Raw genomic sequence first — 20,751 nt, 5'->3', positions numbered from 1 at the left:
TCTCCGTCTTGCTGTTATCAGTGTGTTATCGGGACGACGTGATATCAACCAAACCTGAGAGTCCAGGGATACAGGCTTGGACGACTGGGCAGGTAAGCTGGCGTTCATTTGTACACCATAACACTAACATTCATTGCCACATATAAATACCGCTGTTATAAAATGTGTTACTGATTTCGACAACATTGTGTAGATGGGGCGTTATTCTTCTATACAACAGGGATGAGGATGTCACGTGTAACGAGTTCCCTGGGAGGGAGGCGGAGTGGGGAGCACGGACGTCGGAGGTAAACGGGCGGGCCCCAGATGGAACTCGGGGGATGGGGGATGGGGGGTGGTGGTCGGGCTTTCATATCACCGAAAGTTTAATCTGTATGCGTGTTCTCTTCTGGCCGAAGTGACTACATTCAGACCAACGGTTACACCTCGGCTTTCTCCGGCCTGTGATAGAAGTATTATCACCGAGGTACAATCAGTACACATTGTACATATTGTTAGAGAAGCGTGGTCTGTGATCGCTGTACGGAAACACAGGAATGATATGCGACATGTGGTTTGGGGTTTGCTTCATTTGTATGATAGTCTGATAATTAACATAACTGACGCATAATTTCTTAGTACATACCTATATTTTAAAGGCCTTTAACCACTCTTTTGAAACTTCGAACTTGGGTCTTTTCTGAGACTGCAAAAAGTCAAACAAATCCTTTGAGTGTTGAGAATCAACATGGTATTTTATCTTGTGTCTAAGACCTGTGTTAAGACAAAGAATGCCCTTCCATGACAGAAAGGACTCTATGAAAGGGCAGTGCACCCCGAAATACATTTCTCATTGTATGGATTTTCTTTTTGATCTTGAGAAACCAGTACAAATGAAAAAAATACATGTCTTCAGGTTTTGGCGTCACACTGATAGTAGTGATAACATGCTGAGGCAGATGTCTTCCAACATACAGGCCACTTACAGCCCAGATATAACGCTGAACATCGTCAGCTGTATCCGAGTAATGCGCTCTACTCAGGGCTGGTTCGTGACTCTCTGAGCAATGCCCATCAGTAGATGTATTTCATACTGTGTATCGCTGTGTGCAACTACATTAAACGTGTATACCTTATACAACTAGTAAGAAAGAAGTACATATAAAACCTGCCTTATATTCCAATGACTGAAACCACCAGTGGGCTAACGTCGCATCTTCAATATTTGAGCTATATAGCCATTAAATCTATGTAATTTGGATTGTCGATATTAAAGACTGTTTCACACTGAAATATACATACCGTTGTGGTGGACCTTTAACTATTGCATACGGCGTATAATAACACTCATTCATCCCTTCGTTACAGGCATATGAACTCCGCGCATCGCCATCATGAAGACCCTCATCCTGCTTACCACCATTCTCCATGTTTGTTTGTCAGCCAAAGACAGCAGTGTGTGTACGCAGCCTACCCAGTCAGGACAATGTAAGGAGTTTGCACGTTACTTGTGAAATATATTACTTAAGGGTGCAACGATGCATCGAACTATCGATTGATCGCGATTGTGAGTCCCCCGATAGTACTTTATCGATAGATGTATGAAATGACGATCCAATGCATCGATTGTTGCATCAACTATCGATACTATCGCTTTAATTTGTTTTATAAATAACGGTAACTTGAAAACATGTTCTGTCCTACAGTCCTACCCCCGATTGGGATTAATATCCATTTGCTGTGAGCGACAGCATTTTGCAGTGATATAAGCGGCATGTAGAGTTACACAACCCCCTCGCGACAGTATTTCTCAGTGATATAAGGGGCATGTAGAGTTACACAACCCCCTCGCGACAGTATTTCTCAGTGATATAAGGGGCATGTAGAGTTACACAACCCCCTCGCGACAGTTACACAAGTTACACCCTCGCGACAGTATTTCTCAGTGATATAAGGGGCATGTAGAGTTACACAATCCCCTCGTGACAGTATTTCTCAGATTCTGCCTTGCCCATGTTGTATGAGTCTGTTAAAACTGAGGTCAGGAATGACCTTTCCTGTGCTGAGAATGTTTCACTCACAACTGATGGATGGACTAGCAGACTCTTAAATCTGCACATGTGGACAGACTCTTGTTTCTAAAGAAGAATTGGAAAGTTGGAAACCAAGATAAAAAATGAACTATTATCTGCCTTCATCACACTATTTGAGTAAAATCAGAGTTAATGTGAAATATTGCCATTTGCTAATTATGTTAACCTATCTTTCAACTTGAGTCACCAAGTTATCTGCCGACAGGTTTATTTGTGATTTCTTGATACTTTCATAGTGACAAAAGATTATTGCCTTCTTTAAATCTGTTGAGTCTGTTGACGGTTCAGTGCATTGGATATATTTTTTCATCTTCATGTTGTTAAACCTAAAACATATCTACCTGCGAACTGTTTAATTTTCAACCTTTACACACAGTAAGTGTTTTCTATTGAAACTGAAAGGTGACCATTTGTCAAAAATGTGACAGAGCCACAGAGCCAGTATTTATTCTTTATTTTGTATGTTATTTTACACACAAAGTTGTGGGGATCAAAGAGTCTGCAAACCACAGTTTTGTAATAAATAGTATTAAATCCTGTGTGAATGTGTTGGCTTGTTGTGGAATGTTTTAATGCTAAGTCATGTTCATGAAGAAGTCATCATGACAACTTGACCAATACTGACCTGAAAGTTATAAGGAATAAACAACTGAACACATTTTATGGTTTAAGTAGTTTAATGTAGAAGAAGTTAGGTAGAAAATGGTCATCACAATAGTAGCTTGCAATCGCAATAGTATCTGACATTTGAATAGTAGCTTTTTCTGGACTATCGCAATAGTTATCGCAATAGTAGCTTGCAATAGACTATCGATATCGCAATAGCTTGCAATAGACTATCGAGCATGCAATAGACTATCGATATCGCAATAGTATGCAATAGACTATCAACATCGCAATAGCTTGCAATAGACTATTCAATAGTAGCTTGCAATAGACTATCTCAATATAGATCTCAATAGTCCCCTAGTGATAAGAAAAGAATACAGTTAAGGGTTATTAACATAACGAGTTACTTTTGATCTTCAAGTCAATCAGAGTGTCTCGATGCATTCCCTAACTCCCTAAGGACAACTGCAGTTTACATGTTTAATTTTGGAGTGAAGTCTTAGAACTTGTTCAACTTGAGCGATATTTTGAGTGTGAATATGTGTGTGTTTGAGGGTGTTTTAGTTTGTACGTCTTTATGCGTGTTTGTTAGTCTGTGTGTAAGTATGTATGGCTGTGTATTTGGTGGATTCTCTCTGTGTGTCTGTATGTGTCCGTTTCGGTTTTTCTATGTGAGTGTGTGTCCGTGTGTGCATGTATTAGTGTGTGCGAGCCCAGTGTGCGAAATAGCCAATGGCCCGCTAGCCCGTGGCTAGTAAAAAGCCAGTTGGGTCCAGTAAATCTCCACAGTCACTGGCCCGACTGGTTTGTGAATTTTCATGGTGTCATTTTGTAAACATAGCATTCTCTCCGACTTACTAAGTTATAATACACTTTTAAATCATGTAAGATTATGGCCTGATAAAAATGTTCATCATGTTAGCAGCTTAATGATGAAACCCGTGCCTACATTCAAATTGCAGGTAGAGCTAGCCCGACTAAAATTTAGCTAGCAACATTTGGAAACTATTCCGCACGCTGGACTGCGAGCATGAGCGCGTATGTGCGTGTGTGTGCATGCAGATGATCTAGTATAAATCATATCACATCATCGACAAAAATCAACATCCTATTATTGGTTAAGCAAACGTATCTTGTGTTTATTTAAACAAATCTAAAAATACAACCCTCCCTTTCCAAACACTGTCTCCCTAGATTCCGTCATATAGCTGGAATATTGTGGATATCGGTGTTGACATATCCAACATAAAACAAACAAACAACTTGCTACGACAACAACATACCGTTGTGAGAAGTGCCTCATATGAAGTGTGAAGAAAGCATGTTAAATCGTCTCCTTCGTGAAACAGATCCATGTGTCTCCCCGTGTAGAGTTATCGATTGGTACAGCCATGCACGTTTGTCGAGACTGCCGTGACCTTTTAAAACACGACCGACAGCATGCGCGAAGCCCAGTCCAGTATTTTTCTTACACAGAATTAATTTATTGAATTCACAGACTTGGATACGTATGTTTATTCACTTCCGTTACAAGGCAATGGAACAACACATTTCCTATCGAACTTCGCAGATGCGAAATTAATTGTGTAAGATTAATCTGTATCAAACAAACATGTCGGCAAAAGGACAATGAAGCGGAGGTGCAAACTCATAAACTCTGGGAAACGACTCATAGTTTCAACTTTCAGTACAGCAAATCTTCGCGCTCTTCATAAACCAGGAAACATTACGTCAGATAGTTTAGAAAACCGACAAACCCCGATGACGTCGGAGTGTTATAGTTGAACGAATGTATACACTCACGCTGTTACAACAATACCTTCGTGCCATGAGAGAATTTAGAAGCGGTGTGACTCAATAATTTACCCTTTCACAGCAATCAATCCTGGCCATTTGTGTGTCGGGATCATGATATTGTAGTGTGTCCAGTGTAAATACAATTCAGCCTTTGATAACCTAAAACAGCGATCTATACATCAACACTCAGAACGTAAGTTCACAACCAAACCTGACTCGGATGTAGGTCATGACTGCAAGAATTGTCTCCATTCTTCCTCAAACAATTACTGGCCTCTTGACAACATGAATCACACTAATGGGTCGCGTTAGTTAGCACATTTATTCTGAGGTATAGGGTTTGTATGGGGTTCATTTGAGCACTACTGCAGTCGATAGCCATTGAGGGGAGACAACTCTTGGTCCCCTAACTCGGTACAGACATGCAATTCAGTCTGTTGTTAGTCTGTCATACAGACCCTGAAGCAAATATATCAAAGAAATCCCACGCAAGTCTAGAAATGTGGCATGTCTAGATTTCCACAGCTTCAAGAATGTCTCAGGGCTCCTTTTTATTATATTCTGTTTTTTTTTCACTATGAGCCTTTTTTCTGTAAAATATGTTCATTTCAGAGACTAGTTGTTAGTCTAGTCTGTTGTGTTAACACCAAGTTAGGTTTGCGTGGATGGGGAATAGTTTATTGTAAGATTGTAAGTATGACAAAAATGACAATCTAAAAAAGTGGCTTCGAATTGCTTTAAATCAATTGTCAGGAATTAACGATTGCCTCCCTGAACCCGATGTCTGCTGGCGATTCTCATTACCGACCTTCACCTTTAGCTGATCTGTTTGTATCCCCGTGATATGACGCGGCCAGTGCACGGAACCAGTCTATCCTGTAGACCACAGTGGCCATGGTGGCAGTCTGATCAGAATGAACTACTGTTCAACCAATATCACCCACCCACTCATTCACACACCAAGTACGACTATACAATAACTGAGGTATAATACACTTATATACCGAATGAAACATTCATATAAAGCAAGATATCATAAATTGTCGATTGTAATTATTCACCTTACAATGAAAAGACAAAAACACCAATATAATTCTTAGAAACGTTGTAATGTATTCACAAAATTCTGTGTCATTCTGACTGTCCCAATAAGGCGATCATTACATGTTCGATTGCCTTTCTGCTTTCAGATTGAAAATGTGCTCCATGCAACAAAGTCACATATACAATTCAAAGCAGCTAAAATAACTCACGACTAAACTCTGAACACTAAAGCATTGTTTGGGACTGTCCCTTGTGTGGAAATAAGCGATCATTGGAGGAATTCATGTTCGATTGCCTTTCTGCTTTCAGATTGATTGTAAAATGTCTCCATCTTCGTTTACGATATATTAATATATACGAAAGTATAAGTTTGATTTGAGAATGCAGACCTATATACATTTTGGAAAAAGAGCAACCAGTCCGGAAATAGCATATACAATTCAAATGTATTTTCAAGAGGTAAAATAACTCACGATCAATCAATTTTTAATGTAGATAAATCATCTTAAAATAAACACTCCTATGCCAATAAGCTGTATGAACATAGGAATTTTTCCCTGCAGTTGGTCAAGCTCTATAATAAATCCACTCATAAAAGGGCGACAGAAACGATCCAGAAAATAATCATCCTGAATTATATCAATAATGAAAGTATCTTGAGGGAAAGTATTTACGTTGATATTGAACAATAGGACTATCAAACTGGGCGAATATGCGTGATAAGATTCCTGAATCCCAGGCAGGATTTAGAAAGGGATATTCTACCACTGATCATATATTTACTCTGTATGCACTAGTCCAAAATCACTATCAAAAAGAAAACATAAGTTGTACATAGCATTTGTAGATTTTAAAAGGCATTCGACTCAGTCAATCGTTTTAAATTATGGCAGTGTTTACGCAAAGGCAAGGTTTACGAGGAAAATGGTTAGCATTCTCCAAATCAATGTATTCTAACGTTCGATCTTGTGTGCGTTGCAAAGACGGGGTTACAGATTTTTCGATTGCCCACTTGGTTTAAGACAAGGTTGCTGCTTAAGTCCACCCTATTTTCCTTCTTCATTAGTGAATTATATCACGATATCAATTTAGCTGGAAACATGGAATCCAAATGTACCCAGATCTTGTAGAAGTCCTAATAATGCTCCTTTGCTGACGACGTTATTTTAGTTTCGGATACTGTGGTCGGTTTACACAAAATCAATTAAATATCTTAGAAAGTTATACTAAAGAATGGAAGTTAACAGTAAATTTAAGCAAAACAGATATTGTGATATTTAGGAGGGCGGTCCGTGGCCAGAAACGAACGCTGTTTTTTGATGGTCAGTTGATTAATGTATCCGATCAATATTCTTACTTAGGGTTTTTGTTTTCAAACAGAATGAACTTGAATAAATGTGCACATAACTTAACTTTACGTGGAAAAAGGCTTTAATACAAGTTTTATCGGTTTTATACAAAGTTGGAACTATGTCACCCAATGTGTTTTTTAAGATATTTAATTCTCAGATTCAACCCATTTTATTATATGGATCTGAAATATGGGGTTTTCAGCGTTTTGATTGTATTGAGAGAGTGCATCTTTTAGCCTGTAAAAGTACCTCAATGTAAGCTCAAAGACACCTAACTGCATGGTATATGGCGAATGTGGCAGATTTCCTTTGTATATCAATTCTCACATAAGATGTTTAAAATATTGGTTTAAGGTTCTAAATATGCACGAACAACGTCTGCCAAAATTAGCTTACAATATGCTTTTAAATCTGGATAATTTGGGAAAACACACTTGGGTAACTGATATCAGAAATTTATTATTTTCTCACGGTTTCGGTTTCGTATGGTTGAGCCAAACAATTGGCGATGTGAACTGGTTTATTAATGAATTTCGTGTTAGATCAATAGATATGTTCAATCAAGAATGGAAATCCACCCTAGATTCAAGCTCACGATATGAATATTACAGGACCTTTAAAACGTTACTCCAGCCAGAAAAATACTTATCAATAATTACAACATATAGTTTAAGAACAATGTTCGTAAAGTATCGTTTAGGTTTGTTATCTTTAATGATTAATGAGGGTAGAAAAACCTCTGTCCAGAAAGAACGTCGATATTGTCCTTTATGTAACGTTGGAATAGAAAATGAAATTCATTTTACCCTGATATGTCCTTGTTATCACGAATTAAGACAGAAATATATACCGCACCATATTCTTGCAAAGCAGCCCCATTATGCATATATATCTTTGTTACAAACCAATAATGAAAATATTCTTGCTCAATTGTCCTTATATATAAAATATGCATTAGCTAAAAGAGATCTTCTTATAAAGCGAATTGTATACCCTTAAATATATATGTAAATATCCAGAATATTCCTTTATCACTGTAACTCTCATGTATATGGGCCGGAGGCCTTTTTCATACAATAAACATCTTTTGACTTTTGACTTGGCTATGAGGTCTCTCGGGCGTGTTGTCACAATTAACACTTTTTCACAAATCCTGGGGACGTTATGATGTTAAAGATGTTTCAGGCATCGGATTCTTTTCAAGAAAAAGTTAACATGTTGACCGATTGTTACTTTAATGTCACTGACACTTGTATCCCTTTGGGTTGCCTTCCATCATACCAGTTTGTCTTCTTGGGCAAGGTTTTGACGAAAAAACAACCCAAAAGAATTCACACAATCGGATATGTTAACAATCTTTGTTTACTTAATAAATAATGTTTCTACATAGATATCAGCAATTCCACTAAACACAAGCGTCTGTTTCCCTTACAGATCAACCAAAACCGAAGATTCCCGACCAGTTCAAGGTCAAGGTGGAATGTAACTTACTGGACAAGAAACAGACGACAATTGTCACGGAGGCGTACGACTACTACAGCAACAGAGGAGCCATAACTCAGATTCAGAAGGGGACCAAGTTCCAAGGATACTTTGACTACCATTCTAACGACTACCTTAATATTTTACCTGATACTTGTAAGTTCCTACAGCATTCCTGACTACACTGCTCAAAGACACTACAACAACCATGGCAACAACAACTACAACAACTACTACTACTACTACTACTACTACTACTACTACTACTACTACTACTACTACTACTACTACTACTTTGGCAAAATGATACTATATCCATGATAACAATATATTATTTAATAATAAGAACATAGTCAAACACTTTTGTGTCGAATAGACCTTCGTAAATACTTAACCGTAGTTCGACACAACCGTTAAATGAATATGAAATATAAATATACAGGGACTTTACTTCGACACAAGCGCAAGTTCGACTTATCAAACTTCGACACAACGGTGTTTGACTTTATGTCAATATTTCTTGACTCTTGTAGCGAAATGCCAGGTGCAAAACCTGGGAGACTCCCAGTCCAAGTTTCTCTTCGGCTATTCGCCTGGAACCCAAGGTCAAGGTCATATCTTCTCTGCATCCGGGGCTTTGCACTTCACATCAAATGGTTCCAAAGAGGTGTACGTCGGGAAGGCTGTCATCCGGGGCATTCAGGCAGACACGTGGTACAGCTGTCAGTACTGGCCGCAAATGGATGCAACCATGAATGTCACGTGGTATTTTTCAGGTCAGTTATACGTTCTTCAGTGTTAAAAAAAATTACCGTTAGACTGGCCACACCTGATACGGATTATTAACCTCAACACATCAGGTAGTACCCAGTGTGTGAATAGCACGTCTTTTCCTTTCTTTCAGACAAATCCAACTGGCAATCTTCTTTAGGACTGGAGTCAGTTCCGGTGTCAGCTCACGTGACGGGAATCGTCTACAGTGGCACCAGCTCCCATACATTTGATCACATGTATAATTTCTACGGTTTTCAAAGCGGCGCAATCCCAACGGATTTTGTAAGACTTGGTGTTATCGGTTTTAAAAAACATTTTAAACACAAATAAACGGTATGGATAGAAGAGTCCCATTTCTCAAAGCTACCGTAGCGCTATGAACATTGAAGGTATTAACGAATATGAAATCCCATGTATCAGCTGCAGTCAAAAGTGACGTGCTTTACTTACTTTTAAATCATGAGACTTTCAAACGTTAAGTTGTCCATGTATAGACCGGAAAACAGGTGCGTATTGATCCCCATCTGGACTCCTCCGATGACTGGCCTAGCCCCTGATCTCACCCAATTGTTACACGTCAACGTTGTGTTGACTTCAGGAAATCCCGGACGGCATCGTGTGCCCCAAACGCAGCAACGTGAAGACGATGCCCACGTTGAGCTCCAGCTTCTCCTTGATGGGTGAGGTCGTCAGCCTTGAGGTCACGTACTTGGAGGTCAGTCGACATCAGCCGAACACAACCTTTCTGAAAAGTGCAGAATATTATAACGTTTGCACAGCATATTATAGCATTAATACAGAATGTTATAACGTTTGTGCAGCATGTTATAACGTTTGTGCATGTTATAACATGTTATAACGTTTATGCAGCAGTCTGTAACGTTGTGTGAGCAGGTTTAAAGGTTCGGGGCAGCATGTTTTAGCGTTTTGTGGAACACGGGAAAGCAGGAGCACATTTAGGGTTAAGTGGATAGCTCGTGTTTAGTGGAAAACAGAACAACAGTTTGTGCAACCTGTTTCAGCGTTTAGTGGAATACAGGATAACAGTATGTGCAAAATGTTTTAGCTTTTAGTGGAACATGATATACGTGTTTATTGGCTTGATACAGTTGTGCAGTTGTACCTATCATGACGGTGTATGAACAATATTCTAACGTTGCATGTAGCATGGTATAACGACATGTGTAGCCTGTTATAATGCACCATGCATGCAGCATGTTATAACCCTGTATGCAGCATGTTATAACCCTGTATGCAGCATGTTATAACCCTGTATGCAGCATGTTATAACCCTGTGTGCAGCATGTTATAACATGTTACAGGAGAGATATGACGTCAACCAGCAGATTGCCGCTTACAGGTTCAAACCCTCTACGGAAACCAACACCGAGTACGGCTCTAACAGAATGGTGGAGATTAATGACTTCAACACAGGTGATGATGTGTAGATATTTATATTCTATATATTAGTTGAACATTCCTCTGTTGATGTCGTGAGTATTATGTAGATCTTATCAAATATTGGCCGAGTTAAGATCGTAGAATCTGGGCACTGTTACACCAAACAACCTTACATTAGATCTATGTTTAGGTATGGGAGTTAAGAGCAGCTTAGCCCTAAGATCGCTTTGTACAACGGTCCCCTTAGTCTGTCTCACAGTCCCTGAACCACATTATTTTCCCTGCTGCCAAGCCCTCTCTGCAATGCTAAAAGCCCTAAATAAAGCAAGTCTAGATTTCCAGAGGTTCTGAATCTCTAGTCTCCCAGTGGATCCTTTTCAATATAAATGGGCTTGTTTGTTACTATCAAAATTATATACATTCAGAGACTAAGCCTTATTCTACGGTCCCCTGTGCCCTGACTGTCGTTGGAAACTCAGCGAAACGCAGATACTTAGTCTGATACCCCGATACCCCAACAAACGGTAACGACTTGCGGCGTACCATTTCCATTTTATTTAAACCTTAGTCCCAACTCAGTCACTCGACATGGCGCGCGGCCACACTTTCTGTTGCCAAACAGCTACGTCAGTGAGACCGTAGTTTATCCCGCCAGTTCGATTAACTTGGTGTCATGATAAATATGCAAATGTGGTCTCCCAGCATGCACTTCATATAAACATTGATACATTGATGCAGTGTGTGGTTGCATGCTCTCTAAACTGTAACCTAACTATATAAATACATTGAATTTCCCAATGTTTCTGTTAGAATGATTTCATGGAGCGTAATTACGCCTTAAACATCCATTATTTAATAATAACATTAGACGTGTAACTAGGTTCTTGTCGTGGAGCTTCTCTCGCGGGTAACATCAAATACGTCTAGTGGCTTTTTAGGCTGACAACTCAGGTATACTTAACAAACGTTGTGTAAGTAACCCTGTGTGTCTGGGAGAGCAGTGACCTCTGACCAATCTAGTTGTGACCCGCTAACCGTTCTCAGCTACACGCGATTTCCCCCGTAGTTGTATCCCCCAAATGTTCCCATGTCAAGTTGATTGATCATCAAATATCCAGATCGTGACTGTTCCACTGGACCGTCCTAAGATGCCATGAGCCCTCCCCACCTATTAAGCCTATGAATATCTATATGCCCAAGTCTATATGACAGTCTACAAGGCTTGTACCTTGTTGTCCTTCTACTCAGACCTACTAATCAAGTGCTTGATATCAAACTGTATATCCGTAGAACTCTCCCCGTTGTTCATCACACCAACTTCTATACGCCACTCAAAGGAGCTACTAATCCCATAGTACATATATCTCAACTTCACATCTGTCTATGGTTACATGGTCCGAGTTGAACCTCCCCCGCCCACTGTTTAATCTTTCATCAACCACACCATTGCTCCTTGTCACACTTGACGTGTAACCCCAAGATTTACTTACTGTCCCTTACACTGTCCATGCCATTCGGTTTCGGACAGCTAATTAATATAGTAAATCGTGGCTACATCACCTCCAGGTTTTCAAATACAGTTACACTTTATAGTTAAATATACATATAATATTCTCAACATAACTTTATTTCTAAAATCTCTTCTCATATTTTGCAGAAAACTTCAATCGTTTTATTTAAAGCACAACAAATAAGGCAAAGTCATATATAATATATTTATATCATGCATTTGTACTATTTTATGCTATGGAATGTATGTAAATATGCGCAGGGATATTTTGTAACGCTAAACTGTCTGCATTTTGGGCCGAATGCCTTATACTGAATTAATCTGTGTGTCTGTATACAGTTAATATAACAGCATTCATATATAGAGAGTTACATCGCATGTACAAGTTTAAACACAATCGATATTTATTATTAAATTAAACCGAGTGTAACTCTTGGCTACAGTTGTGATAAGGAAAGTGGTTTCTTCCTGGTTCTGTATGGTTCTGTATTGTTCACTTAATGTGTAATCCTAATAATGTAATATTTTACATACTGAAACACTCGGCTAATAATCTCTGTATAAAGTATATTTACTAGTGGCTAACGCTCATGTTCCTCAGGCGAGAACTCGGACTCGATGTTGGCGCAGGTTGTTGCTTGTGATGATCACCCCTCGAACACATTAGATTGCTGCTAATAAAAAGGAACTTCTCCTAAGGCAATGATAAAACGGAATATCAAATAGTAAATTCTGCTCAGCTGGAAGTGCGGCCTAGGATAGTCCAAGAAATGGTACAGTCACATGAAAACTCAAAATTCTTAAGAATACGTTGGCTCAATCACACATAGCTTCTCATCCGGGGTATTAAACGTGTGTATGGCTTCTCATCCAGGGTAGGAAACGTGTGTATGGCTTCTCAAATTGTTCCCTGGTAATGGGCGGTGCAAGCAGCACTACCACCACGCGACTACCAGACCGCTTGCTTGTATAATACAGGGAAGCCAATAGCTTCAAGGATCTGATTTCCCGAAAGTAGGTGTCCTTATCTTATAAGAATAGCTGGCTTGTGTCCTTCTCTTATAAGAATAGCTTGTCTGTTGAATACAGCGAAGCCAGTAGCTTCAAGGATCTCTTTTCCCGAAAGTAGGTGTCCTTCTCTGATAAGAATAGCTTGCTTGTGTCCTTCTCTTATAAGAATAGCTTGCGTGTTGAATACAGCGAAGCCAATAACTTCAAGGATCTCATTTCCCTAAAGTAGGTGTCCATCTCTTATAAGAATATCTTGCTTGTATCCATCTCTTATAGGAATATCTTGCTTGTGTCCTTCTCTTCTTGCTTGTATCCTTCTCTTATAAGAATAGCTTTGCTTGTGTTCCATCTCTTATAAGAATAGTCCATCTCTTATAAGAATAGCTTTGGATCTCATTTCCCTCTATAAGAATATCTTGCTTGTATCCTTCTCTTATAAGAATATCTTGCTTGTGTCCTTCTCTTATAAGAATAGCTTGCTTGTGTCCTTCTCTTATAAGAATAGCTTGCTTGTGTCCATCTCTTATATGAATAGCTTGCTTGTATCCTTCTCTTATAAGAATATCTTGCTTAAGAGCTTGCTTGTGTCCTTCTCTTATAAGTATCCTTCTCTTATAAGAATAGCTGCATCCTTCTCTTATAAGAATATCTTAGGTGTCCTTCTCTTATAAGAATAGCTTGCTTGTGTCCTTCTCTTTATAAGAATAGCTTGCTTGTGTTGAATACTCTTATACAGCGAAGCCAATAGCTTCAAGGATCTGATTTCCTTATAAGAATAGGTGTCCTTCTCTTATAAGAATAGCTGCTTGTGTCCATCTCTTATATCTCTTATAGGAATAGCTTGCATCTCTTATAAGAATACAGCGAAGCCAGTAGCTTATAAGAAGGATCTGATTTTATAAGAAAGCTTGTGTCCTTCTCTTATAAGAATAGCGAAAGCTTGTGTCCATAAGAATAGCTTGCTTGTGTCCATCTCTTATAAGAATAGCTTGCCTGTTGAATACATAGGAATAGCCAGTAGTCCAAGGATCTGATTATAGGAATAGTAGGTGTCCATCTCTTATAGGAATTGCTGGCTTGTGTCCTTCTCTTATAGGAATAGCTTGCTTGTTGTCCATCTCTTATAGGAAGTAGCTGGCTTGTGGATCTCTCTTATAGGAAAGTAGGTGTCCATCTCTTATAGAATAGCTGGCTTGTGTCCATCTCTTATAGGAATTGCTGGCTTGTGTCCTTCTCTTATAAGAATATCATTCAATGGATATCATTCAACACTCTCACGCTTGGGCTAGCCGTGTGTTCTTAGCGATCGCTTGTCTCGCCGACTTCTCGGGTTTGATTCAACATGTGTACTGTTTGAACTGATTATCAAGGTGTGTGATGTTGGTGAACTAATGGTACACAGTGCTACACACTCTCTCATTCACAGAAACCATTTCATGCAACATCCAGATATGGTATAATCATTGTATGTGTCAAACAGGAGTCGCCTACATCATCGATGAGCTGCTAGGCAACTGTACGGTGACCAAGATTGACCACGGCAACTTCCTGTACCGTCACGTGGCTGGCTCCTCTGGTCAGGTCCGAATGCTGACCCCCCAGGAGTTCTTCTTGCTGGACAAAATGATAGACCGCTACACATATATCGGGCAGGTGGGCGTCGCATTTCAAACAATCCAACTGCTGTATGTGCTTCTCATTTCCAGGCTGCTACATAAACTAAGGGTAAAAAGAAAGTATACCAAGTATATATTTGATCGGAAATGGAAAGAAGCGTTCCTAAATTGGATTATTCCTATTTACTCATTACTCTTTTCTGCAATGATTTTTTCAGTTTGTAAAACGTAATCTGTCTGCGGCTAATTGAAGTTTGAATAAATTAATAGATTAAGGTTTTGTGTCAGACATGTATCTGCCACCGCATGGCCCCGACTATGTTTGAAATGTAATATATTTGTGCTGAAAGATAACATGTCGACAATACCAACCTGTGTACAATGCATTGTGTATTATACGAAAATTGCTTTTAACTTTTACAAGTTTTTAAATCAAATTATTTTTCCAATACAAACATGTTGAAGTGATATTTGAGAGCTGACTTTAATTTTTTTCAACTATAAACCAAACCTGAAGCATGAAGCACATGAGGCACAGCACAGGTTGTGACAGATCACTGAAAGGATCACTGTTGTGGGCACTGCCTCGGACTCTGTAGGACAGGGATGAGTTCCACTGAAATCAAGATTTATTTGTGATTATCCTATCCTTGACTTCCTCGATATAACGTGAAACAACAGCTCCTAATACTAGTAACCCTTCACTATTCCAGAGGAATATCCGGGGAGTGATGTGCGATACGTGGACAGGCTACCACGAACAGGCTGGCTTCGGCGGCAGCGTCAGTGACAACATTACTGTCGAATGGTATTTCCTTACTGTAAGTAAACCATGGATAAGGAATATGTACTAAAGCTGAAGGTTGTTGCTATGACAGGTGCCACCAGGCATGGTCTACAGACTCAGAGTCGTACGGTTTGTGATCCTCGGTTGCATGAGACCGAAGTCGGATCAGGGAAGTGGTCTACGACCTATCTCAGGTGTTGTCCGTCCACAGTAAGACAACACCCGGTCATATAACTCCTAAAATACAAGTTACACGCTCCATATGCAGTGGGGTGGTGGGGTAGCCTAATGATTGAAGCGTCCGCTCGTCACGCTGAAGACCCGGGTTTGATTTCCCACATGGGTACAATGTGTGGAGCCCACTTCTGGTGTCCCCCGCCGTGATATTGCTGGAATATTGCTAAACGCCGCGTAAAACCATACTCACTCACTCACTCCACATGCAGTAGTCGAAGAGTTGCACTCTCCATACAGATATATTGCTTCTCCTGGAGTAAATAATATATCTATATCTTTGACTCACGGCTGTATGTCTTCAAAGACCTATCATCAGTATACACTGTACCCTAGTCATCACCTGTTCACATAGCACCAGTTGCACTAAGCAATCCTGGCACTACGGTGGTGATGGCTCCCAGTACTTTAACCTATGTTTATGACAGTCGTACCACTGCGATCGCTTTGTGCACCAGGGCCAAGCTCGGGAGTCTTTCCCTCGAACTTCCGGATTCAATGAACCAGGCCAAAAATAATCGTCACGAGTATAATATGTCATTCATTCGTAGATTCTACTTTGTGTTATGTTCAACTAAAACTGGTCATTCTGTTCGTCTTCTCCAGAAAAACTGGACAACGTGGAATGACGTAGGTGCGGTGTTTCCAGGAGAGGGTGTTCCAGTCGCAATGCGGGCCTGGTCTCCCGACCCATCAGGAAAGGTGACACGTTTGCTACAATACTACAACAGACTGGGTCATATGTATGGATATCTTATTATTTGAAAACGCTTTTTGTAAATGTCTAAGTTTATAAAATGTATTTGTAGCAATGCAATTGCTGATGGGATAAATTATAAATCTAAAACCAGTTTCAGTTTGCTGAAGGGTTTGAGGCAATTGTATACGAAGTAGAGTTAACCGGGGGAAGTGACCAGTATCGTACTGTGAGGAAACCCGAGATAAATTTAAAGCTATTTTTGTAGAATGTTCCCATCTACAACTTCAACGTGTTCGACTTCGACCGATCAGTACCCAACGTCCTCAAGTACGACATCAGCCCATGCTACGTCAATGACAACAGGCGGATGTTCCACTTCTCCGTTGACGGTGAGTTTTCTTGCAACTTCAGCAAACATTCAGCAACGTCGAGGGGACGTTGACGACGAGGATATGTACACGTAGCCGGGGTCGCACAGTGGGAAGTGTATGATGTCTTTAGGCAGAAGCCCGTGTTCGATACCCAACATAGGTATGCAGGGTCATGATTAAAATGTTAAAATGTCTGTTTAGTCCTGCACATTGCTGAAACCGTATGCTTGGCATTGACACTAAACAGTTCCACGTCTGGGAACAACAACAGAATTGGCATCCGTCGTTGGAGAAAAGTATATTATTTCCTTAACAACTATAGTGTCTTCTAGTTGCTTACAGTACTGATCACTGGATTTTCTGATCCAAGGTAGACTATTTACCTGCCTCGGTGATATAGCTCCAGCATGTAGAGTGCGGCACTGAGTTTAATCAAACAAAAGAGAGCTCTATACTTTGTGATCCACGTGTTTTCCACAGTCACCACGCCCACCCTATAACAAACATATAAACAGAGTACTTAGTGGGCAGTATTTCAGGCAGGTCACCGCGTATCACGTCAATGTTGGAGGAAGGTCAAGGTCACCCATGAGCAGTGGTCTGGTGCAGACTGACCAAGGATTGTAATCCTAGACATGGATTCGACCAGCTCCCTACAGCACAGCAAACTATGTAGTTTATTGTATCCCACTCTCTAACCACAGGTCAGTTCGAGCAGTTCATCTCCGACAACATGGAACTCTTCAAGTACTCCGTCATGTCTACCATCGTCAGCATGTGCGACATCTCCTCCCTTAGGGTCGCCAACATTAAGGTGAAGAATACATCTCAGCCGTGGCATATTATGACTTTATAACGGTTTTAGATGGTATGGAGAATACCTTCCCGAAGCATGGCGGATATAGCAAACACTTTGCTAGTAGCTTGTTTGAAAGTAGTTGGAAACCTCTCATTTCATTTAAAGGCGTATTAGATGAACGGTCATAAATAATTAAGTAATAAAATGTAAGTAAGGATATGTGTCCCATATTTCCATAATATATACATGTATTATATAGCTTCTCAACGAAATAACGAAATCACGGATGAAAACGCCCAAAGTGCGCAGGTCTTAAACGTCGGCCACTTAAAGAAACCCTTCCGCACCAGGTGGTGCTGGGAGACCAAATATCATACTCTGGAAGCACTTTCGTGTCGAACAAAATGTATGTTCAACTGACACTAAGATAAGTAAGACATTAGTAGAATACTGTGTAAAACAAAGTTGTACGCAAGATACATCACGATGTTTAAGATGTGAAGACATTTCAGGTTGACCTTGACGAGGATGTGCACGTCACATTTGAGATGTTGGACGTAGCTCCTGTTGTCGGCGACAACCCCAACATCGCCCCTCAGGTGTCTCTGACTGACGCTGCTAACACCTTCATCAACTCTGTTCAAGGGGGGACTTTCACCATCGTTTGGAACGACTATCTCGTCGGCTCCGGTCAGGTGGGTAGACGCCAACGTCAAACAGGCCTAAAGTATATAAAGCTTAGAACGTAAACGCCATAGAAAAATGAACATCGGGCGTATTTCCGCCATACAGCGACGAGACGACGTTTGTACATCTTCAGTCTGAGAATAACCAGTCTCGGTTATCCCACGAAACTGATTCCATTGGGCGCCGGGGCGAAACAGCCGTGATTCATTGACGATGAGGGATGACACCCGGTGTTCGCAAACAGGGACCTACCATTTGTTATTCTTGTGGATTGTTTTCCAAAATCGAAGCAAGATTCTTCACGAAAAAGGCTTTAGACTGTTGGAATATATAGCCTCAAAATACACTAATGCAAGATGATGTTTTATGCAAAAATATAGTCTGGCTCAAAATCATAGATATCACAAAATCTGGTTTTGCAGCTGTAACTGTTTGCAGCTGTAACTGAAAAGTGAAGAGTTTACTTGTTGTGACCCTACTGTGGGTCAGCTGTGTCCTAGTCCACACTCCCATAGCGCTGTTGGGGCGGTGGGGTAGCCTAGTGGTTAAAGCGTTCGCTCGTCACGCCGAAGACCCGGGTTCGATTCCCCACATTGGTACAATGTGTGAGACCATTTCTGGTGTCCCCCGGTGTGATATTGCTGGAATATTGCTAAAAGCGACGTGAAACCATGCTCACTCACTCGCTCCTTCTAAGTGCAATTATAACACGACGTTAAAGTCATGACCTGTTGCCCGCAGGCTCCAAGCATCACCGTCATGTCCAGCAGCCTGACGGAAATGGACTACGAGAAACACCAGTTCGGTAAACCAGGAATCATTGGCTTTGGACCAGGTAGGTACCTAAACAAAGTTACTCCTGTACAATCTGTAGACAAGTATTACATTTTGCATAGATGTACATACTTTCGGGATGAAGACGACATAGAAAGGGACAAGATCATATTTAATCCATCTATGGTCATCATATATATCGTTGTGGGGATGTTATGTATGTTACGGAAAGATACGAGTGGTGACGAAAACATAAGCATGAACAAGCTGCAGTCATGAACGAGACATTCACAATAAAGGGAGACAACTCTGTCGACACAGCCCACTGTAAAATGTTTGAAAATCCTGGTGGCCCGTCAACAGAATGTAAGGATACGTTTGTGTTGTATACACAAGACACGGAATTATGCCGGATTTACAGTATCAAGTGTATATTATAAGTATTCGTTAAGTGTAGGTGTTTTGGTGAAATAGAACCAGCAACTATATCCTGGGCAGCTGAAGTCATCTCAGCGTTATTCGCTGGAGAACATCCAATTTGGGCGATAACTCGCTGAAAAAGCGGTGTCAACGATATCTTCTTTACCAAAAACAGTTCTGGTTAAATGAGTTCGCTATCACTAACACACAACATCAATGTAGGGATGGACCGTCACGTTCACCATGTATCACTCGCATGTTGCAGGGACGATGGCCGGCGTCGGGTTTGCGATGATTATTGTCGGGGGCACCATGGGAGCTGGGGCCAGCTTCTTCTGCTACAAATAGATACCAACTAATGGTACATAAACTTCATATAACTGTTGTCCTATTTCATTGTTTGTCCTTGGAAGTAGCGCTCAGCACAATGTCGAGCACAATCGAGTGAGAACCTGAAACGTGTAATTGATATCAGGCTGCCGGTGTACTGAGACACTCAATCAACCATCAAGTCTTCCCTCACATGCAGAGAAGTGAAATGTTGACGATATAGTGTGCGAAATAGTTTCCAAATGTTGCTAGCCTGTCGGGCTAGCTATGTCTGAAAGTTACTGGCCCACAAAATAATTCACTAGCCAGAAATTTGAATGTGGACACTTGGTTTCAGCATGAAGCTGTTGATATGATGAACATGTTTATCGGGCCATAATCCTGCATTATTTAAAAGTGTATTGTAACTTAACAAGTAGCAGAGTGATATATTTACAAAATGACCCCATGAAAATTCACTAGCCAGTCGAAGAGATTTACTGGTCCGACTGGATCTTTACTAGCTACGGGCTAGCGGGCCAACCGTATCGTAAAACCCACCCGTATCGCTATTCAGTCGTCTGTACCATGCTGAGTGGGTCCATCCTGAATACTGGGGACCGGTAATCGTGGGTTCGAACCTCAGGTTAGTCTTGATAATGATCCTTGGGATTTTATTAATTTTAAAAATCCCCGTGCTGGAGCTGGTGCTCGATAAGTGGTAAATACCTAACACCTGTGTCAGTGTGAGGTTTCCTGGTAGAACTGAAAAACTCCCACATCAAGCGGATGATAATGGCGTTGAGAAGCTAGTTGCGATGCTCGTGTGCCTGGATCCCACTGGTGTGGAATGCTTCTTTAATGGTGAAGCACAAACCTAAAACTCAGTCATAAAGGTCTCTCTGACCAACTACGCTACCCACCTATTAACAAAGGCTAAAGAAGGTTCAATCCCATTATATCTGACAGCATGGCTGCTGGAATGAGCACCTTCGGGTGAAG

General features: G+C 40.5%; 1 protein-coding gene across 1 annotated transcript; it reads left to right on the top strand.

Moving 5' to 3' along the window:
* On the top strand, positions 1-19,825 carry LOC124253006. The gene is made up of 15 exons (XM_046686722.1): positions 1-92; positions 1,348-1,467; positions 8,309-8,512; positions 8,890-9,132; positions 9,261-9,412; positions 9,729-9,845; positions 10,453-10,564; positions 14,533-14,705; positions 15,382-15,489; positions 16,296-16,391; positions 16,655-16,778; positions 17,465-17,574; positions 18,072-18,254; positions 18,988-19,081; positions 19,706-19,825. The coding sequence occupies exons 2-15, from the start codon at positions 1,374-1,376 to the stop codon at positions 19,786-19,788; spliced, it is 1,893 nt and encodes a 630-aa protein (XP_046542678.1). The 5' UTR covers positions 1-92; positions 1,348-1,373; the 3' UTR covers positions 19,789-19,825.
* The last annotated feature ends 926 nt before the right edge of the window (positions 19,826-20,751 follow it).

This window comes from Haliotis rubra, unplaced genomic scaffold (assembly GCF_003918875.1).
Source record: "Haliotis rubra isolate DU_JTF1 unplaced genomic scaffold, ASM391887v1 Scf114, whole genome shotgun sequence".
Lineage (NCBI taxonomy): Eukaryota > Metazoa > Mollusca > Gastropoda > Lepetellida > Haliotidae > Haliotis > Haliotis rubra.
This window is presented reverse-complemented; position numbering and strand designations above follow the sequence as displayed.

Bases quoted from the DNA above. Each gene is read 5' to 3' on its own strand.
- LOC124253006 (XM_046686722.1), top strand. From the start codon at position 1,374: ATGAAGACCCTCATCCTGCTTACCACCATTCTCCATGTTTGTTTGTCA. The intron at 9,413-9,728 runs GTAAGACTTGGT...TGTTGACTTCAG, and splicing joins GCGCAATCCCAACGGATTTT to GAAATCCCGGACGGCATCGT. The intron at 14,706-15,381 runs GTGGGCGTCGCA...TCACTATTCCAG, and splicing joins GCTACACATATATCGGGCAG to AGGAATATCCGGGGAGTGAT.